This window comes from Condylostylus longicornis, unplaced genomic scaffold (genome assembly GCF_029603195.1).
Source record: "Condylostylus longicornis isolate FDR11 unplaced genomic scaffold, ASM2960319v2 ptg000027l, whole genome shotgun sequence".
Classification (NCBI taxonomy): Eukaryota; Metazoa; Arthropoda; class Insecta; order Diptera; family Dolichopodidae; genus Condylostylus; species Condylostylus longicornis.
The window spans coordinates 4,107,092-4,130,609 of record NW_026577996.1 but is presented as its reverse complement, the minus strand read 5'-3'; the positions used below and the strand labels follow the sequence as shown (position 1 = coordinate 4,130,609).

At 24.7% G+C, this 23,518-nt stretch overlaps 4 protein-coding genes across 5 annotated transcripts; 2 read left to right on the top strand and 2 right to left on the bottom strand.

Moving 5' to 3' along the window:
* Positions 1 to 3,094: 3,094 nt before the first annotated feature.
* On the bottom strand, positions 3,095 to 9,703 carry LOC129607350 (uncharacterized). Of its 2 annotated transcripts, none has more exons than XM_055518304.1 (2): positions 9,577 to 9,703; positions 3,095 to 5,128 (listed from the first exon to the last, which is right to left on the bottom strand). In XM_055518304.1, the coding sequence occupies exon 2, from the start codon at positions 5,120 to 5,122 to the stop codon at positions 4,457 to 4,459; it is 666 nt and encodes a 221-aa protein (XP_055374279.1). In that variant the 5' UTR covers positions 5,123 to 5,128; positions 9,577 to 9,703; the 3' UTR covers positions 3,095 to 4,456. The 2 variants fall into 2 exon arrangements, with proteins under 2 accessions (XP_055374279.1, XP_055374278.1); XM_055518303.1 differs by lacking the exon at positions 9,577 to 9,703 and adding an exon at positions 7,030 to 7,149.
* LOC129607351 (uncharacterized) lies at positions 8,646 to 11,258 on the top strand. The gene is made up of 4 exons (XM_055518305.1): positions 8,646 to 8,896; positions 9,586 to 9,832; positions 9,888 to 10,041; positions 10,889 to 11,258. The coding sequence occupies exons 2-4, from the start codon at positions 9,590 to 9,592 to the stop codon at positions 10,987 to 10,989; spliced, it is 498 nt and encodes a 165-aa protein (XP_055374280.1). The 5' UTR covers positions 8,646 to 8,896; positions 9,586 to 9,589; the 3' UTR covers positions 10,990 to 11,258.
* Positions 11,259 to 11,806: 548 nt separating this feature from the next.
* Positions 11,807 to 12,778, top strand: LOC129607528 (histone deacetylase complex subunit SAP18). Its single transcript, XM_055518560.1, has 2 exons — positions 11,807 to 11,973; positions 12,293 to 12,778. The coding sequence occupies exons 1-2, from the start codon at positions 11,905 to 11,907 to the stop codon at positions 12,677 to 12,679; spliced, it is 456 nt and encodes a 151-aa protein (XP_055374535.1). The 5' UTR covers positions 11,807 to 11,904; the 3' UTR covers positions 12,680 to 12,778.
* A 613-nt stretch (positions 12,779 to 13,391) lies between these two features.
* On the bottom strand, positions 13,392 to 23,260 carry LOC129607344 (putative uncharacterized protein DDB_G0282133). The gene is made up of 4 exons (XM_055518297.1): positions 22,809 to 23,260; positions 15,898 to 16,073; positions 15,384 to 15,609; positions 13,392 to 15,303 (listed from the first exon to the last, which is right to left on the bottom strand). Exons 1-4 carry the CDS (start codon positions 22,843 to 22,845, stop codon positions 13,469 to 13,471), a joined length of 2,274 nt encoding a protein of 757 aa, XP_055374272.1. The 5' UTR covers positions 22,846 to 23,260; the 3' UTR covers positions 13,392 to 13,468.
* Between the last annotated feature and the right edge of the window lie 258 nt (positions 23,261 to 23,518).

The window sequence follows — 23,518 nt, the reverse complement described above, 5'->3', positions numbered from 1 at the left end:
TTCATTGAAGGGTTTATAATAAATATTTTAAAACTATGTATGTATAAAACAACAAAATTTCAATGTATTGCCGAATTAAGTTTAATTTTATTAAGTTTTGTATCATTAAAATATTATATATTGTGTATGTTGTGTATTGAGTTTTATATTCAGTAACCTGTTCCAAAACATGTGATGTTATACAAACTATTATCGGTGGGTGTGTTTTGTAGATTCTCATATATATATGGATTTGATAGGATTTATATTTAATTTCTGCGACCCTATCCAGTTATTGATATAATATTCAACTCCCTATTAATAACACTTACCAACGACCATTCAGATATAGGAATTAAACTTAGATGATACTATTTTGCCTCTAATCATGTAATAATTTTAATGTGTGGCGTTAATTATTTAGAATTAATTTAGAATATATTAATATAAATATATTTATTTACATTAATATAATTCAAATTTCTTACCTCTTTAAAAATTTTTTAATTTCTAAAGATTTTAAAAATCCGACTGGGAAAATGGTTTTTACGAGTATATCATTGTAGTAGACAGTGCGATATGTTTAGTTGTGGTAATAGTAGACAGTTTAAAGGATTCATTGCAAAAATTTTCTGAAATGTTTGTATACTTTTTTTTACACAATATATACAGTTCATTTTCTAAAATTCTGGGGTGCATATGTACAGCGCATATTGCAAAACCTTTATAAGTAAATGTACATATGAATATATAATAAAAAAATAATTAAAAAAAGAACATGCGTAGTGATAGTAAACCAATAACTGCTAATGTGTGCATAACTATTAATAAAATTTTTTTAAGATTTTTCAAAAATGATTTTGGACTTTAAAATAATAAAAACTATCAAATGAGAATAATAACATTAATCAGCCGGTAACAAAATTTTTGAATACTTTTGAATGCAATTTAATTCGTGTACGAATAAAATATTTTGTTTTCAGTAAACAAAGTTTTTGAAATATTTGTAGGTACATATATCAAGTATCGGAATTTATTTTATATTAAAGAAAAGCGTGGAAATACCTAAATTTTTAATGAAGCTTCGGTCCGAATAATAATAATAGTGATTATATAGTGTTTTTATGGAATGAATAAGAACAAATTATTTAAAATTCAATCAAATCATTAAAATTTATAATTACCTTTTATGCACCGATGCAACTTTAAAATTTAAACAAAAACAATATTTTGTGAACTATGTATATATGCCGTACATTTGTACTATATAGAAAAAAAAATTAAGCCAGAATTCTTTGATTAGCAGAGAAAAGTTGTAAAGTTAGCAGAGGAAACACCAACTGTGAGGATTACTACCGTCAACTATGGGTAATAAGGATTGCTGTCGGTTCGTTATTAGGTGTTTGGAATTATTTATCATTATTTTTAAGTATTAAAATAAAAGAAAATCAAAACTAGAATTTAGCACGTAATTTTATTACACAGCTACTTTCAAAAGGAATTCTATATGTAATTTCAAGTTTGGTTATTAAAATAATCAACCAGTAAATTTTTCACGAGTATCAGTTCAGAACTGGGAAACAGCACTTTTAAAATAAGGCCGATTTTACATCTTTGACCGTATTTTAGGAACTAATTGACGTAATGAGTTTCGGTTGCTAGCGAAATCAACCAGGAAAAACTTTTTGAAGAACTTCAATTTTTTAAAAGAAATTTACACAATCTTATGCAACCCTTCAACAATGCGGTTAGTCATGTGTTGTTTCCATGAGATATTTATAAATGTATAATTGGCTTTGAACATTGAAAATGTTTGAATTTTTGAAATACGAAGTTCGAAGGACTTTTTTTGTAAAATGAATTACGAGAATGGTTGTATTTTCTTATTTTGAGCATCTTTAAGTAAATAATCTAGCGTTTAAGTAAATTATCTAATAAATAAGCGGCATCACAACGGGCTTTGGTGGCCAAGGTGTACCCTTTTGGGGGGCCGTGCAAACTAACCTAACCTAAGTAAATAATGATCCCTGTAAACCTAAAATAAGTTTAGGCTTGAATTTGAAATTCAATTGACTAATTAATTTTTATTTTTTCAGCTAATAGATATAGAATATATATACATACATATATGATATGATGGTTAATATGTTCTATTCATAGCTCATAAATGTGCGGGTATGCTGCCCAAAATAATCTCAAAATAAACACCAAAAAAACTAGATGTCTGAAATTGAAAACAATATATAATACGCCCCTTCAAGGGCGACCAAGATCAGAATATTCAATGCCTATGTAAAATAGGTTAAAAATGTCTGGTGGACACAGCATATATTAAAGAGGCACCGGGGTATATCATTGCTGGCGAACACAGCGTACATTACTAAGGAATAGGAGTAAATCAATAGATGGCCAGGAATAATATGTGGAATATTCTGGCCCAGAAGAATAACAAACAATAAACTATGGACGATTACGGATCTATAAAGGTGGCTAAAAGAGAAAGAAAGTGAAGATGGTTGGGACAAACGTTACGGAGGTCAAATAGTACGATAGTCAGGCAGGTATTAGATTGGAACCCAAAAGGAAGGTGTATAGACCCCGAAAAACTTGGTGACAAATCAAACTTAAGGTCAATGATTCATATCGAAAAAGCCGGTCATAGAAATAAAGTGCCTAGCCCAAAACAGAGTGCACCAGGCATGAACAAAGAAGAAAAACAGCTTCTATTTAAGGTTTGTTCAAAGGTAAATATTTCCATTTCTGTTTAAATTTGTTGTGCTGTATCTTTAGTCCTGCTTGCATGCTGGAATTTTAACTCTGTTGAGAATATACGTCTCTCAAACGAATAAAGTTGGTACGTACCAAAATACATATATACAATTTTATTATGCATTTTTGGTCTTCTATATTTTCCTAAATCCAAACATATTATCTGATATCTAAATATTTCAATGTGTATTTCGATCATAATATGTAATTGATTCTACAAAATTGATTTTTCCTGTAATTATCTATAATGAATTTATCATCACTTTTCAATTTGTTTTATATATTTGAAAAAAAAATCCACTCAACTTTTTAAAATGCTCTAGAGCACAGTAAGATTTATTTTATATATACTATTTGACATAAAATATCAAACACAGTTAAGATACAGGAGTATTAAAAGAAAAAATGTACACAAACTGAAATGAAGAACAATGAAACATGACAAATTAAGAGACGTGCAGATGATGTGGTATACCTCTTCCCTTTAACAATGTTTTTGAAAAAAACCAAACTTGAAGTGTGTCCGGTCACGTGGCACATTTTATTTAAAAACTTAAAAGTAAAAACAAACATTACATACATAAAGCGGTTGGTAATACTTTGACACGTTTTTTTAACATTGAAACTCGTAAAATTTTCAAAACATTAAATTAAATATGTCAGCTTCAGGGATCAAAACTACATAAGTTTTAATTTACATATACTTATATAATTTGTATACTTATATGAACCACTTCAAATGTGCTAATTTATAAGACTATAGTGGGCAATATAAATCAGTAGTTTTTATTTTAAAGAGATAATCAATATGTTTTTTTAGTTATTTGTAAAATTTATAATAAAATTATTTTATTTGATTGCATACACTATTTTTAGGGTAAATTATGAAATTTGAAATTCATTTTTTTTGTTTTTTCGTCATCTTCGTTGGGTGGGATGCATTTTGCAACATGGGTGAAGAAAATAAAATAATTTTCTACGGTTCTTTAGAGAGCAAATAACAACAATATGTATTACATAATAAGAACTGCTTATTTATAGTAAATTAATTTTTAACGCACAATGGTAATTTATTAGATAATTATATACACCGCTAAACAATATTTTTAACTCGTTATGTGACTTGAATAATATGCGAATAATGAAAGTATATAATTTAGAGCAAAAATTAGAGGCGTATAGAAATTTGAAATCAGTGTAAAGAAAAATGTCATGAGATGGCTAATAAAGGATACAGAAATTCAAAAAATGTAAATAGCTTTAAAAAAAAAAATGGGTCACACAATGTAATGCGGAACTAGGGAAAAATCATGTTTATACGAGGTTCATAATTATGGGAAATACTTAAATTTTTTTTATCAAAAAAGTTTTTCAATTACATTTTTTATTTTGTGGATATCGTTGTTTAAATGTATGTATATAATTTAGGAGTTTTATTTTTGCTAGGACATTACTCATACATTCTTAATTAGTGTGATATTTTTTTAATATTTTATAGTAAACTTAATTTATATTTTAATTTCGGAAGTAGCAAGTTTTTCAAGCAAATAAATTAAATATTTGAGTCAACATTTTGACTATTTTGAACCACATATTTCAGAATACATATAAATTTAATATAGACACGTACATTAAAGAAATCACTATTACATTCATTTGTATATTTACTTTCATTTTCTTTAAATCAGACTAGAGATTAGTTAACAATTTAGAATTTTGGATTCCTTTCTTCTTCATGTATTGCTTCAGTTTTATTAATCAAGTATAATTTAGTGATTTTTATTGACTTGTCAATGCGTGATTCATTTGCTGTAAATTGGTTCATATCGACCGATTTTCCACTTTTTGTAATTAAATGTAATTTCGTAATGACCGTTGATTTATCTTCAATTGTTTGATTTGGAATATTTCTAGTTTTATCAAATATTGGTTGATCTATAACGGATTTAGTTTCATTAAAATTTTTTTGTAAATCTACAGTCTTATCGGAAATCAGTTGATCTGAAGGTTCTACACTTTCGCTTAAAATATTTTGACTCGTGATTCCAACAAGTTCCTTTAAAATTGATTGATTTGCGATTTCTCTAAACTTATTCAAATCTTCATCACTTTCACCTTCTTCAATTTTATTGACAATATCTTCATCTATACTTTTGTTGAAAATTTGTTGATCATGTAAAAATAATGGAAGAGGAAAATATGCTGGTAACCAACTTGATACTAAAACACCCGGTCTAGAATAAATATTTGTTCCGTTACGAAGAGAAAATGGTGGAAAACGAAATGATGGTTGAGATATTACATCGGTAACATTAAATGCATTTTCCTTTTCTACTTCACTATCGTTTGCTTTACCTGAACTGTGATAGATCATAAAAACCTAAAACATTTAATATATTAATATTAATAAAAAAATCAATATTTATAGAAAATAAACACTGCAAAACAAAATAAAAATGCAATTCATGAAACGGGTTTTTGAATTAATCTGTTATATCGTTACAGCTTAGGCAGTCTGTTATATTGCCAAATTATTTTACTGATTAACATATTGCTTGTTTGCTGCAACGCTGGCATAATTAAAACCTACACATTTGAAAAAATCGAACTTTAAGATTTTGGAGTTAATAACTCATAGAAATCGTATTTTTTGTATTAATGTTACTGTTTCAGAATTTTATGGATTTTATTTAATGCGAACAGCTTTGTTGTGATAATCTTAAGAAAAAGTTTTCAAAAAATTTTATAATTTTCGTATAATCCGTTCCCTTAAGTGAAATTGTTCGATTAAAGATAATTTTGAGTTGGAAGGATTTTTTTTATCCAAACCCTTTTAAATTACATACTTTTTATAGTGTGAAATTTCGAAAATAAACAATAAACAATAAAAATTTCTGAAAATTCAGAACGATTGTACTTTTCACTTTTTTTCTTTCAAACATTTTTTTTTTGTTTTAAATTTATACAAATAAACAAAATTATCGGATTGTACATTTTTTGCCGACTTTACCGCTAACTATTCACAATAATTAACTTATAAATTTTCAAATAAATATAATCTACATATACTCACATATACATACATATATACATAATCTCATTGTAATTGTAAACACAAGTTATATTACAAGGGGTGAAACCGTGATTTGAATTTTTATTCGTAATTTTTCTTTTCTTTTTTTATTAGCGTACATATGGAAAATAAACACACAGGTCACAGAATTGAAATTTTTTTGGTAACTCTTTTGTTTGAACAATTTCAAAATTATCCGCTCAATCTAAACATTATACATATGTACATACATGCAGCAAAATTATTACATACGGTTTGTTTCGTAATAGAAAGAACCGCATTTTTAGTATTAAGGAACCCAATTCAATAACAAAATAAAAAATTATTTTTAACAAACCAGTTCCTTTATTTATTTCCGGAAGCAAAATAAAATGTAATTTTTTGTGCACTTTTAATTTTAAATTTTAATATTTATCTTGTGTTATCAATTTCAGTTCAATATTTTTGCACATTATAAATTTCCAATTATTATGAATGAAATAATGTACATAGTATAAAATACATTCATATAACCATAAAACTTTCACTCTTTGGTGCATAAAATCGAGTACCGTTATATATAATATAAATATAAAATATTGTATGCAAATTTTCATAAAAAGGAATATTGTGTAGAAACTTGTGTAAATACAATTGTACGATAACTATAACCGAATTGTTTACTTTTTAAACTACTTTTCGAACCATTAGTATATAAAACTTGGGTAGAAGGTTATATACTAGCTTAACAGTATGTATTGAATTTCTAAAATAGTGTTAATCGTGATGAGCAAAATTTAAGTACCCAACTATCAATTTTGTTATCTGTTATCAATTCTGTTAACTGCACGTTTAAATTTTCAATATTTTATTGATTCATCTATAAGGAAAGCTGTGTAGTAGCTATCATTTCTGTATGTATGTCATCTAAATAAAATTAAAATTCATCGCGTGCATAATGAAGTACATAAATTTAGTCAAAAACATGTTTTATTTAAATTACATCACAAGGTGGATCATAAAGTAAAGCTTAAAACAGGTTATTTTATTTTTATTTCCACTATACGTATTAAACAATTTGCTTCCAAAATTTCAGATTAAATATTGAAATTTTATAAAAAGATTTTTGTTTTGATTTCTTTTTTTATAATGATTAATAAAATTATATAATTTCGAACAAATTTTTGGTAATAATAATCAAAAATAATAATAACGAAAAATAAATTTACCTCCACTATGTAAATTATTAGGAAAACCTTCATTTTTTAATATGATACTCTTTAATTGTAATAGATCCAAATTAAATTAAAAGATGAACATAATATTGCAACATTTCAATATACATATACGTATATATGTACATACATATATCACAGTTTAATAAGCTTTTAACTAATAATTTCAAATATATTATGTAGATAATAAAAAAAGATTTTTGGAGAAGTAACTTTGTTTACCTTTAAACCGTAGTTAACAACTAAATAATTGAAAGAGTAAGAATTGCCAAAAAAAAAGCAAATCATCAAAAAGCATTTATTATAACTCTTTCATTTTTAACCTTTTTCTATGATCTAAGCTTTTTCTATTTTGTAAAATATGTATGTATTTAGTAATTTAATTATAAGTACGTGATCTACATCTGACATGGCTATATTATTTAATTCCATTTTTTTTGCTAAAATCTTAACGATTATTTCGAATATTGTATCTTCTATTTTTTTACATTGAGCTGTTAGAAGTCTTTACTCGATCTTACATTAGATTTACATTAAGTCATATACATATACTCTTCATAATTACACCATATAAATAATTTTATACTTTAAAGAAAAATTATTGTTTTAGCAAAGTTTTAGTTTATTAGAAATTTCTTATTTTTCAATTATCAGTAATTTGACAAGAAGAGAAAACAAATTATAGATATGTGCTATATATAAACGAATGAAAATTCGTTATATATAGCACATATTTTCTATTTAGAATTTTCATTCGTTTATATATAGCACAAAATTAAATTAACAAGACAAAAACTAAAAGTGATACAATTTGGACATATATTTATGTATATAAAATTACTTATCTCTTAATGCCGAACTCTCTTCGTATACATGAAAGTGCGGTATATAGAGCTCTGCATGTAGCATTTTCAGTACACAATCATGCAGTATAATACAATGTTAAAGAGACTTTTTTTAAAAAATTATAATAATACAAAAAATGAAAAAAACAACAAAAAAAATATAAAATGTAATATGTAAACTCTGTAAAAATGTATAATTTTTTTTTTAACTTGAACATTATTAATAAACTTAAATTGCAGTTTTTACAGAATCAAAGTATAATACTGCAATCCAATAAATGCGTAATAAAATATAAAATTTAACTATTTTTTAATACATATATTTAATTTAATACATTTTCGATCAGTTAGTTCAGTGCTGACAGTGTCAATAATAAAATTCAGTAGAATATGGAGAGTATGGAGAAGGCTTAATGGAAACAAGATAAAATTTTATTTTGACATCTCTAGGAGATGATCGTTGATCACTCTCGTAAGATTTTTATTAATTTGACATTTTACTTGCACCATGTATGTACATATGTTAGATAGTGTGTAGATATGTTACATTGGATTTCAATTCATTTTGTTCCGATTGTTTTTTATTTAGTTGGTTTGGTTATTCCGTAAACATATAAAATTACATTAGTGTGAAAGTTGGTATGAATAATTGATTTGGTATTTTTAAATATTTTATTTTGTAAAATTAATTCGTATTTTATAAAATAAACATTATTTTTTTTTAAATTCTTCAGATTAAAGAATTTGAAATACTTTATTTACATTATTTTAGATTATAGGGTTCTGAGAAATAACGAAACTTAAACACACGCATACACACAAAGGAATACACGCATACTCAACACATCAAATCATATTCAGATATTCTTTAGAATATTCGACTATTTTTTACTTTAGTATACAATACTACTTAGAAGCATCATAACAAAACAATTTTCTAGTCTTTTAGTTTTTAATATCAAATTTGATTGCATCAATATTTTGACTATTTAATATTACAAAAAAAAATTGTACTGGTTAGTAAGAATTTTGTATATATTCTAATAAAACAATTAATAGTGCATATTTAAGCTAAACTAAAAATGATTTTGTTTAAAAAAAAAATTTCGGATTGAAAATCATTTAAGATATTACGTAAGTGCGAAAAAATGACAAGATTCGAGCAAACTGTGTATACATATACATATGTGCATACATATGTATGCACATAAGTGTGATACATGTTATTGCCAAATTTGTAAATATTTTCCTTCGAATTAAAATTGATTTTTTAGAAGAAAAAAATTTGCAACAAATAATTTTAAAACATTTAAATTAAAATTACTAAAATGGGATTTTTGTTTTAAATTATCTAGTACTTTTTGTTCTATATGAATAAAACAAGTTTACGCAGGTTAACAAACGCAAGTACTTATACACATTGTGTATGTATTTAATGTATATGTAGGTATGTAGGTATACCTACCTAGCTGCCTACTTTAATTGTTTACACACATTCCACATATTGTACGCATGATTTTATAAGGTTTCTTTAAAATAGAACTAAGTTAACAAATTTAACATAAGCAAATATATAGTTTAATTTTTAATATAACCCGCAGAATTAACATTTAAAAATTAAAATTTCAAGTTAACAAAAAAATTTAACAATAATATAGTGGTTTATTAAAATTAAGAATTTTTTTTTCTAAATTACCTAAAATAGAATCATGGCAAAACCATTATTAAATTCATTCTGTTGGTGTGGATCTCTAAGATTTGGATCAATTCTTTCTGGTTTTCTGGCTATTATACTTTCAATCATTTCAATCGTTTTAATTTTTACAACACGCATTGAATTTAAGACAATAGTCCTGGATTGGTTACCACCAAGTGTAGTTAAAATAATTTTGGCCATAAATTTGGTGATGACAATCATTATATCAACATTAATGATTGTCGGAGTTTTTAAGGTATGTAAATTAACTTTTCTGTTCGAAGCTTTCGTTTATTATATTATTTTTTTAGAGAAATCATTTCTGTATGGTACCTTGGGTAGCATTAGGTATTATGATATGTGTTGGTTTGCTGGTTTCTGTTATTTATACTGCTATAGTCTACTTTATTGATGGTTTAACCATTGTAGGCATATTGTGGTTAGTTATCGGTTTAATTTCCGTTGGTAAGTAGATACTTTATATATGTACATTCATATTTACATATATACATATGTATATGTGTAGAGTAAAGCACTTTTCAACTTGTGGTTAGTGCAAGTATCAATTTTATTTTTTTTTTTTTTGATTAAGCTTATTAAATATTAATTTTTTGTTTGAATAAATTATTTTTAATTTGCGTAAATATATATATGTGACACGATAAAATTGTCCTATGCACACAATTATTTATTCAAATGATCGTCAAAAAATATTTTACATGCGTACACTTCTTCAACAAAGATTAAAACTTCTTAAAAATATCGAATCAATTCGAAAATCGAAAAAAAATAAAAACTGCCATTAAGATATGTTTACACATCAAAACTTTCAAATTGGAGTTATTTTTGATTTTGTTATCTTTAATTTAGCGTTCAGTTCAATTATAATATAGTAATTTCTATTATTTTCCGTCAGGCAAAAGTCTAATGTACAACAGTGTTTACATATAAGACCCTTCAGACTCAGATTAAATCCTAAATTTTGTCGTATGTACAAAAAAATCTGATATTTTTACAAAAAAGTCTGATAATTGGAAACATTTTTTTCTGTTTGAATTTATATTTAGTCAAGATGTAGCATTAGATTTAATCAAATTTTATATTTTAATATTTTAAATTTTTCCTTTCGAAAAATTTATAGAAATAAGAAAGGGAAATAACTGTCAAAGTTCTAAGTATTTTTATAAAAGTACCGCTTTTTTAGTACAAATAATTTATGTATGTTATATATAAATTTACATACATACATATGTATATATACATCTAAGTAATTAAGTAAAAGACTTCTGTACTTCTTTTTTTTACTTTGCAGCACTCTTTACATATAGTTGGTGTGTTGTGTATTCTTTGTACACAATTATGTCAGAAGAAAATCAACGAGGCATTTACAACAAAAGTCCTTATCGAAGGTAAATTTATTTACCCAAGGACACCAAGTCTAATCATCATCACGAATTATTTATTTATATAAAGCAATTGTTAGATTTAATTTAATTTGACTAATGAATGAATTTCATAAATTATACAAAGGTTATTTATATTTATATACATTAAAGAATTTTAAATAACATAATTATAAGTCTTTTTTACTCAAATATATATTTTATTTTTTTAAGAACTAAACAATGTTATAAATTTTTAGAAAAAATAAATAATAAAAGTAACAAAATATATTTACATAAGCTAAAAAGCGTTTCATTGAACAGCTTACACATATATCAAATATTAACGCGTAAAAAAGAGCAGTCTATGAAGATGACAGAAAAAATAAAAAATCTCTGAGTTTTATTTAAATATTGTTTAAAGCGTTTTCTTAATTTTTAAATTAATATTAAAAGAAAGAAAAAAAAAAAACAAATCTTTTAAAGCTCCTTAAAACTTTACATATATTTAAATTGATAATTTACGAACTTGCAGTTTCAATGTAAATGACAAAATTTTAATCGAATATAATGAAATACGATTCAGAGGCCGCAAGAACTAAACACCTATAGGAAGTAGTATCATAAAAAAAATAATTAAATATACAAAAGAATGAAGAACTAAATAATTTTTATACATACAATAAAATTTTAATTGAAAATAAGAAATTAAAACAAATGTCAATTCGTTTTCAAGGAAGTACATTTGTATCAACCATTATTCATTGACCATCCCTGGAAGGAGGAAACGTCAAACCATATAACAGAAAATACATGTTCCATCTTTGTTTTCGCTTTTTACCAATTCAACTAACCTATCAAACAACAGTTGTTTAGAAGATTGAATTAAAAGTATTTAGGGACATAAATTTTAAATATTTTTTTGGAAAATCATAATTTGGAATTCATGGCTAACGTTGAATCAATGGTAGTTGAAGAAAAGCAACCTTCATCAAAATTAGTAGATCGAGAAAAGGTAAGCATTGCTAAATATAAAATAATTAGTTACCCTGAATTTGAGAATTGCATAGTATACCTGTGTTTTGTTTATTTTTCGCCTTGCATTCTTTTCACAAGTATTATATTTTGACTCTAAAACCAGTATTATAAGAAATATTATAAGAAGTGTTCATAAGAATATACATTGGCTCAAGAATTATTTTTTAACATAAATTTCATGAAAGAACCCATTCATGCATACATACATATGTATATAACCTTTGTACATTATTTTAGAATGTTTTCATTTTAATTTATGGTTTTACAAATAAAATATATACTTATTTTGTTTTTAGACATGTCCGTTACTCTTACGCGTCTTTTGCTCAACTGGTCGTCATTCATCAATATCAGAATATGCTCATGGTAATGTGCCTACAAATGAACTTCAAATATACACATGGCAAGATGCTACTTTACGGGAATTAACTTCACTTGTTAGAGATGTAAATCCAGAAACAAGGAAAAAAGGAACATATTTTGATTTTGCAGTCGTATTTCCTGACCCACATTACCGAACATATAGAATGCGTGACATTGGAACGACATGTTCTGGAATCAAAGGGGCAGATGATCTGAAAACTCTAGCTGCTGCAAAATTTTGTATAGGTGATTATATGGACATATCTATAACTCCACCAAATAGAATGGCAGTGCAAATGCGACGTTCTAGACAGTATTAATTATTGGATTTTTTTTTTAAAATAAAGGTAAAAACTCTTCATACTTCAATAATTTTAAAATAAAGATAATTAAAAATAAACTGAGCATCTTATTTAATAAAATCATATACATTGTTCAGTCATTTTCTCATTTTAAATATTTAGTTTTTCACTTAACATAAGTTCAATTTATTTTATTTCCTGTACATAAAAAACTGTTTGGAAGAAGTGGATCTTGGTATGGACAGTTATATTTTAAACTTAGAGCAGTACCAAGAGTTGTAACACTGACCTTATGAATATTAACTTAATTTTGCAGTGTAACTTCAGTACTTATACTGTAAAAGCATCCAACTGTAGTGCAAAATAAGTTCTGACGTAAATTTCGAGAGATAAATTTTTATTTTTTCAAAGTATAAAGTTTGAAATATTATTTATTTTATGAAATAAAATTGAACAAAAAGGGATCATAATTTAAAGAAAAAGTTTGCTCATGATCTTTGCAAAGTTTACGGTTAATAAGGTAGCTATAAAATGTGATACAATCATAATTTAAAAGTAAGAAAGTCACCCATATTTCGTTTAGGGTCGGTATGAATTTTCAAATTTGATTATAATGTTTGTATAATACATATACTATTTGTTGTTCAAACCTCCTTGTAAAATTTTTTTACTAATACTTATCTGACTAATCACTGACTATTGTTAAATGTGTATAATTAGTAAAAAAAGCTTTAAAATGTTATTAAAAATTTAATAAAAGAATATTTTAACGGTATAAAAATAATTTGAAATCGATTTATATTTCTATCATTGCTTTCTCTTTTTTATTTTTTCAAAATCAGAGATCACGTCAAGTGCACCATAATCTTTAGTATCGTCATAGTATGCATAGTCATAACTGGTATCTTCATTAGAGTTATTTTTCTTCGAAGCTGTTTTTGGTTTCTTTGAAGGAGAAAGAGTAGAAATTCCAATTACTTTTTCTGTTGTATGAGATAAAACAGGAGTTGAAAAGAATTTAGGCTTTTCTGTTGTGTTTTCTGATTGCGAATCATGTCGAATAAAACCAGTTGTAGTTTTATGCGTGGTCTCGTAGAAGAATGTATTTGATGTGGGTTGCTTGGGAGCTCCGGTCGAGTTTATAACGAACGGCTTGGGATTGTTATTTTTTCCCGAGAAGTCAGCAAACTGCTTTACTTGTGTTTGCTGAACAGAGTTTTGTTGTTGTGGTTTTTGTTTTTGGGTTATAGGTTCATAATTATTTTCTGGAATTTTTTCATAATTTGAAGATTTTTGCTTAATGAATTCTGGAAGAATGTCATCATAAGATTTCTGTGATCCCCTATTTGTCAACTTGGATCTAACTTTTGAAGTAGAAGGGGCTAAAGTTGTAGTCGACAGCGTTGAAGATGTTGTATGAAATACTCTTGTTGATTGTATTGGAAAATTATTAACTTTATAAGCACCAATGTTATATGAGTTGGAGGCTTTAAAAATTTCTTCCTCTTGGTTACTGTCAGCTTCAGGCACGATTGGACGAGAATAAAACACATTAGTATATGTCATAAAATCCTTGTTATCCATCCGAACAGAATTTGTTATTTCTATTTCATTTTTCTTCTTTAAAATGGTAGTTGGGTTATTATTATATAAATGCTTGTATGTAGTTGGTCTGAAAGTAGTTGGTTTATCTGCATTATTCAATAGAATATTCGATTTTCTCAATTTATCATCAACCGAAGATTTTATAATTTGTGTGCTTAATTTCTTTGCTGCGGATGTTGTTGAGGTTGTTGAATCATAATTTAATTGAATGTGGGGTTTTAATTTCCCAGATGTAACTGCCTTTTGTTTTGTTGTTATGCGTTTATTAGATTGAATTTTATCATATTGACTTCTGTCATATGAAACATCTATGTTTTTATTAGTAGTAGGACCATTTGCATTTCTAGACAAACTGTTTTGAAATTGTTTTTGATTAAATGTAAAAGTTGTGCTTTCAGAAGGTCTTACTTTTGGAGTTGTCGGATCATTGGAATAATCTAAATAAGTAGGAGAACTAGAGGAAAATCTGTTTGGTTTTTTGGTTGTAATCAAATCCGCTCGATAATCTTGAGTCTCCTTTTGGTAATACTGTGTGGAAGTTTGAGGCTGATAATTTCTACCTGTCTTTTCTAAATTAACGCTGTTAATAAAATCTATTTCCTGGTTAGTTAACGTTCTAATTTTATCTAAATTATTATTTCTGGTGTTGACCTTTATATTTTGTTTCGAATATGCCTCATAATTGTTTACTTGAGGGTTTGGTAAGCTCGTATTGTTCTTTTGAGGTCCAATATTGTTAGTATTAGAAACTCTTTTAATTACATCACTTGCTATGTGTCCTGTGGTTTTACGAATGGATTCTGAAGGTGTTCGAATTTCTTTAGGGATAGGTTTCTGTGGGGCATGATTCCTTTGATGCTCTCTGTTAACTGATTTAAATTCAGTTTTAGCGGGTTTTGCAGAATTGTAATTAGAGCTTTTGGTATTATAAAAGTTTTCCTTATCTTCTTTATGGATGTTATAGTCTTCTAATCCTCGATTTTTATTTGTAAAAAAATTTGAGGAATGAGATCCCCTAAAAATTTCATCGGTATTGTCTAAAAAAAAACGAAATTTTTTATAAAAATAGAACTTTGAATTCAAAAGTTTTTTTATGTTTATTTGTGATGTAATCTACCTTGACTCAAATTTTGTAACTTAAGTGGATCTTCTTCTTCTTTAAAACGTGTTTGATTATGACGAATCGAATAAATGTCCTTTTGAACGTTTAAGCGGAAAATATCAAATGCGATTCCATTGCCAAATGAAGCCTGGTGGCAGTCTACATCACCCCAGTCAGTACAAATTTGTGCTTCTTGATCGAATGCTGTTCCATTCGGGCACAAAAAACGAAAATCTTGCACCTTAAAATGAAAATATCATTTTTAAAACTAATTTAATGTGAAAAATAAATTTAAAGTACAAAAGTTTAAGATTTCAAAAATTTATTTAAAATTTGCAACATTACTAAATTTAAATAAATTATTAATTAACTTGAGTTTTTTGGCATGATGATCAAATAAAATTAAATTGAAAACATAGAAAATATTGAATTTGAATAAATTTGAATTAAATTTATGTAATATTTTGAAGACTACTATTTGTTATCAATTAAATACAATCAAACCAAAAAATATAAAAATTATACTTACTCCAACTCCTAAAACTTGAACACAAACGTGAAACATTTGACATTGAGTTTCAGTATCTGCATAATAATTACCCAAAACTTTATTCTTACAATTAAAATTCGTTTGTGGCAATTTTGATAAATTAGGAATCGTTTGCTTAAAGAATGCTTGAGCCTGCAGAACTCCAATTTGCAAACCTAAAATTAAAAATTTTTATAAATTTTTAATTTAAATTTAATAATATTTATGCATTTTGTTAAGTATAAGTATATATGAACGTTTACTAAAATGCAGATCCAACGTTTGCTGAATTTTCTTAACAATAATATTCTGATTATTAAGCAAGACAAATTGACGCTGAACTTTGCTTTTAATTTAGGTTTTATTTTTAGTATGTTTACATATTTGTATTTGTACTTTTTAACATGACTCCAATAGATTTATGAATTGAAAAATAGATTCTGAAAATCTTAAATTTATATACATATGTACGTGTACACATATGTATATACAAATTGTGTTTATTAAACAATGAAAATAGAGGAACAAATTTTGTGCACGACATTATATAATATGCATGTTCGTAATTTTATTAAGAAAAAATGTTTTTAAATTAAAATGAAAAATTTATAAAGAAAGACTTTTTTTATATTTTAATATGTTTAAAATTTTGTCATAGTGTGAATAATTTTTGTATTATGCACTTACGAGTACAATGGACCACTTGGGATTTTTTTTTTAATATTAAATACTTTTTTCTTATTACTCGTATATCTTTATATAATCTAAATTTTCTTCCTACTTTTAATAATATATAAAGCTATTTAAAATAATTTTAGCACAAAATTTAAAATACTATCTAACCAAAGGGTTTTTTAAATTAAACTGGCTATGTTTTTTTATACATATTATTTTATGCATAATATTGTGGCATTCCGTGATATGTTGTTTGAGGTTCATTTCTTAAATAGATGTATGTATGTACTTTGCTTTATCGAAAATTTAGTGCTGTGAGAGATGTGTTTTTCAATGGAAATTATGCATTTTTTGGAGTCGCGCACGGACTAAGTGTAGGCGAGCCGTTTGAGTTTTAATGCACATGAATTATAAAAATTTATCGGCTACGGTTAGCTAAGTACGAGGTTGTTTTTGTTATTATGTATTTTCTTCTACAAACTAATTAAATATATGTTATAATTTATTGATTGTTATTGATTTTTTTAAACTATTTCATTACGAATCATTATTTACCAATCATTATTTGTTTATTTGTCTATTCCTCAAACTACATTCTATACCATATTATACATTCTAGGTACATAATATAAAAATGTACTATTTTCATAATAATTAATTAATAACAATTGCACACTTTTAGGCGAATACTAAACAAAAAACTATTTAAATAAAAAAATTACGGAAATCTTTACTCTCCATTATTCTTTTTAAATTACAGTTTATTGTTCTTAATGATTTGTTAAAGTGAATTCATTAAATACTTAAAAAAAAAACATAAGAATTAAAAAATAATTATTAACGTAATTGTTTTTTTTTTATTTAATTAAGAAGTTAATAATAAATTTCAATTGTTAGAACTAGATTTATTGTACGTGGTTACAAACATTAATTTAAATTTATTGATTGCTAAAATATTCAAGGAAATTTGGTAACTCTTCCATCAGAAATCAAACTTCTTTCATATTGTAATTATTAAACAATATATTATTTCAAATTTATTATATGGCCTTTAAATAAAGTGTAGAGATAATTTTTTTTTATTAATTTCATAAAATTATAGTTAATTCAACGACATATTAACAAGTTACGTAATAAATGAGGTTACAAAAAAATTTTTTTCCGAACAAGTTAAGAAACCTATAAAAACCTTAATTATTGCACATCAATTTACAAAAAAAAAAAAAACAAAGTATCACGAAAGTTTATGAATAACTTAATTTAAATAAAATGAAGTGAAAAAAAAAATCGTAAATTTAACTATATGAACAATTTCCTGTTACTTTTTTTGTAAAGCAGTAGCACATTCACATACATACATATATGCTTATAAATATATATTTATATGTCATAATGATGAATTTTAAAGTTTTTTAATATTATATAAAATTGTGAAATACGCAACTTGCATAAAATTCCCATGAAAATTTTACAATTATTATGACGTATTGGCAAATTTTCTTTCGAATATTAGGATTCATGAATTTTCATTTAGGATTTTATTGATAAATGGCTGATGAGATAAGACGTTATATAGAATAACAATTAAAGGAAAGTAAAGAGTGAATTCAAAATTACAGTAATATAATGTTATGAGTTTATGACCTACAATTCAGCAATTATATATTACTCATAATAAGCTCAAGAAGATATTACATACTCTATGGTCTCAATTTACTCATGATAACCGAAATTTTACTCTTAATGATACACAAAATTCAATTGACGATAATACGAAATGACGATTTAGTTTTTAAAATAAAAGAAATATGATAAAATTGAAAATTGCAAATGTAATTTTTATTTGATAAGTTAGTCGCGGTCATTTACTTTTTGAATAAATATAATCAAATTCACAATTGTTTCACTTGTAAGAAATTCTTAGTTTACAAATACTAAATTTTATTTTCACAATTAAGTAAACTCGAAAATAAAGTCAATGTATAAATTCTGTCAAATTCCCATAAATTTCACGAATCAAATATTCCATATTGTTTTCCGAAGCTGAAGTCTACGCCGAATTGTCATTATAAACAAAAGATTCTACATATACGTACTAAGTTCATTGATCCAAAATGTGGAATTAAAATATAACTGAATGTATTTTTAGTTATATTAAAAAACTCACCCGTTCTTTCGCAAACCGATATTTTGTATCAGGTTATTGATAATAAACCTGATGTAAGAATTTAACCCTATAACCCAATAATTTGTATTACGTTATTAATAATAACCTGTTATTATTTTATTTATTTAAGTAGCAACTTCTCTTTAACAAAAATGGAATGCATAAGCATATCTATATATATATATATAAAAGTTACAAACTAAAAGTAAGTGTTCATATATACAATTTTTTTAATTGTATGTAATGCCATATCAAATATAGGTTTCCGTGAAAATTTTATCTTATGTACCATAGAAAATCTTAAATATTAACCAAAAGAATCTTCAACTGACCTTTAAATCAAATTTTACAAAAATTTTGGAGATTTTACTTTCAAAAGTGAATGCGCTAACATTTTTATATGTACAAATTTCTGTAGCTATTTTATTAAGCATGAAGGCGAAAACCATAACTAATTTCAGATCAAAATATTATTTAATTATTTGTTCTCTATTATATATTCGAAGATGTACAATAATAATAATATGTAACAGAAATAATACACAATATATATTTTTTTCTACAATTAAAAGCATGAGGCTTGCATTTTTGCGAATTATAGTGAGTAATAAAAGAAACTGTTAAATATTTTTAATAAAATAATTCACATAGTCCTTCATATACATACGTCCTTTATAACTAATATTCCATTATTACATATTATATATATATACATATATTTAATGCTATGAAAAATTACGTAATTGTTGCAAAATAAAAATAATTTTGTGCATAATAAAACTTGCAATATTTTTCTAAGCATGCAATGCTTAACATAAAAATCCTAAATTATACATTTATCTATATGTATATGGATGTATACATATAATATAAATTAATTTCATAAAGCCCTGGAGTTATTTTATGTTTGTTTGAAAAAGCATTTGAAAACGAGTTTTCACTTTTTTTTTTAGTTTTATTTACCAAAAAATAAAAAAAAGAAATACGAAAAAACAAAAATAAAAGAAAATTACAAATTAAAATAATTGAAGATGGGCCATTTTCCAAAATAGTTATTGGCTTAGCTCGCAAAAAAAATGATAAGTAATACAGAAAAAAAAAAGAAATATCATGAAAATTTTATTGACGTGTCGTCGATGATCATGAAATCCATTCTATTTTGGATTGACGTGTCGAAAAGCAAAAAAAGACAAAATACTTCTCATTTTCCCTTTTCATTTATTCGATATTTAAATAATTAAAAATTCCAATAAATCGATAACAACCTAAATCGATAACAATGTAAACGTTATAATTTTTTTTCTCAATTTATTTCACTTTCAATTTTAATTATGAATTAATTTATAAAGCATCAATAACTGTTATATGCATATATATATATGTATATTCACTTAGTTCCGTTACTTTTGAAGCTTCAATGACAATAACTGAACAGGATACATACTCGTACCGTACATATTTAATATTCTTATTGAAAAAGAATCGATTTTTACATGAAGAAAAACGATTTTATTTTAATAAAAATGAATAAATGAATATTTGATTAAAAGACATAATAGCTCATATATGCATATATAAACAAAAGTATATCATTTAAATGCATAACCGTCAAATACAAATATATATAAAAATTGTTTAAAGAAGAATAAGGAGTGCAAATACATTTCTTTAATAAATTTATTCATTGATCATCGTTGTAATGGGTGATCATCATCATTTTTTTTTGTGTTTAATTTTTTATTTTTCAGACCATCTATCAGCTTGTTACAATATTCAACATTAAATAGATACAATTTAGTTTTTGATTTCATCCTGAAGCTCCTCATGTGTCGAAGAACATTTTTAAATTATTGATGAATTTAATTATGAAAATTTGTGATATATATGAAAAATTTGTTAAATGAATAGTAGTTTTTTTTTCTTTATATTAAAGGTTATTAATATTTGTTGTTTATTTTTCTTTGTTAATATTGAATTACTATTATGAATATATGAAAATTACTTGTATCCTAATTTTTTAATTTATAGATATTGCATATTAAGCTATACTATTGAACACAATTTTTATAGTGATCTGACCGGTGTTGGAACTCGAGACTCTTCGGTTAAAGAACCGGTGCCATACCACAGCACCAATGATAAGTTCCATTAGAAATAATAGATTACCTAAAACATAATCGTGATCAACCCTTAAATAAAATTATAAAATAAATATCAACGGTTGACAATTTAATTCCAAAAAAAAAATTTGAATATTTTTTCTTAAAATTTCAAAAATTAAATGCTTCTATATAATATCACCCGTTACAAGAAAATATCAGTAACTGTAATGCTGATGTTGTACAATGTAGTACATATTATGCATGCATGCAGGTATACGTGTACAAATTTTTATAATAAGGTATTGAAGTTTTTTGTGTAGACAAACGTATGTATACATAATTATATGTACATATATTTGTACGTTAATCAATTACTGTACATGATTATTTTCATATACATATTCATTCATACGCATATACATACATATATGCATATACTGTAAGAAATTTCAAGGAAATTTGACAAATTAAATTTAATTTGCTATAGTAAGAAACAAGAACAAGTAACAAGTAAAAAAAAAATGTTACCATAATAATAGAAAATAATTAAATGAATATGAAATAAATTTGAATCAAATTAAATTTTTGAAATTTATTACTTTTGAAAAGAAAAACTAAAAGAGTGGTTTTTTTTTGTATGATTTTCATTCGTGTTAATTTTCAAATCACATTAAAACTACACAATTTATTATTATAATCAATTAAACATAAAATAAGAATACAAAATACGAGTATTATGTATAGATCATAAGACATGGTTTTTTTTTTTCTTCTTCTTTTCCTATATTCTCATCGTCATACTAAAGTACTTATTTTATTTAAAAGTATTACCTACATAAAACATTATTTCTTATATATATTTATAATAATAAAATAAATGTGTTTAAACGTTAGTAATAGCGCATAACAGCAGTGATCTTATAAGATGATTACCGATAGATATATCCATATACTTATATACATATATGTATATATATACAATTCAAAAATACACCTTTAATGTTGGAAAAATCCCCCCATCCTTTTATTTATTTTGTTTGTATATATGCAATGTAATAAATTTTTATACATAGATGTGATCATGAGAAAAATTTTTGAAATATTTATAATTATTATATATTATAAGCATTATAAATTATATTTGTAAGTATGTATATATGTGAATTTAATATAGGTACAATGAATTCATAAAATAAATTCACATAGTTTTTTAAATGAAGAAGAAGAATAAAAAGAAGAATAAAAAAAAGTTTAATTTTAGGAAAACATCCAGCAAATATGCATATAGGTACATAATATATATATATATAAAAATTACCACGGTTACAATTATTTTTTAAAAATTTTGGATTATTTTAGAAAAAAAAAAATGTTATTGGAACATAATTTTATGCAATTCATACAATTTATATGTGAAGTATTATGTAACGAAAAAATATTCATAAATTTGATGCTAAATTTCATTAGAACTGTACAATTAAATTATAATTGAGTGGTAAAATAAATAAAAAATTAATTTTCTACTGTTTAAATATACATAAATAAATTCTTAGAATTTATAGTTGGCATTTAATTTCGAAAAAAAAAAAATTATATACAATAAGATTTGGAATTTGACTGATCTCACACCCATATTTCATAAATATATACATACATATATAGAAAATCCAAGTGATTCGAAGTCAATATTGTAATCGTATTTCACTATAAAATATTTATAAAAATTTTTGAAATTGCTTTTTAACAGAATATGTCAGTTAGAATTGGTAACACCATTCTTTTGTTTTTTTTTAATAAAAATTTGAATGCAATCAGGGGTGTAAAAAGGATTATATGGTACCTTAGAGTGATTTTAATTTTGTTGTTATTTAATTAAGGAATTTAATAAATATTTTAAATAAATTTAATATTTTTTTTAATATCAATTTTTTTTATTTGATTTTATTAATTCTAAATTGAAAACTTACCAAAAATTAACAAATTTCTTAAATCCACCATCCTCATTTTTATTTTGTATGTTCTTTCTTAATTTATTAAGACAAATAAAAAATTTATTCTAATATTATAAGACTTTAAGATAGAAAAAAAACAAACAAGCTACCAATTAACACATATGTATTTTAACTTTTGTTTAAAACAAAATTAACTATTAAATAATTTTTAATAATTTCAAATATCTAGGATTCTTTTTAATATTTTTTCTCTATGTTTCGTTTTACTTTGTGACACCTTTACTAAAACAAAGGGAATTTTAAAATTTTACTTATAGAATTTATAAAAAAAAAATATTTTTAACACGCGTTTCCAACAAAAATGTACATATATAAATTAAATTATAAATTTTATTTGCTCCTATATTTTAATATATACGTATATAAATATTGCAGTAATTTTTTTTTCACTTTCAATTGCTGACTTTAACTCTAAGACAGATTTTGTGCTTATGTTCCAATAAAACTTTGTAATTACTGCTTTTTCATATGATCATCAAATCAAGTTAATTGAAAGAAGAAAAAAGAAGAAGAAGTAAAAACAATAACAAAAATAAAATTAAAGGAGAATGTAGAGAAGACCCTGGGCCTTTTTTCTTATATTGTGTTTCTTTTATTTCTTTTGTTATTTTTTTGTATTTTATTTCTTTTTTTTTTTTTGTTTTTTTTTCCCTATCATTTTCTTC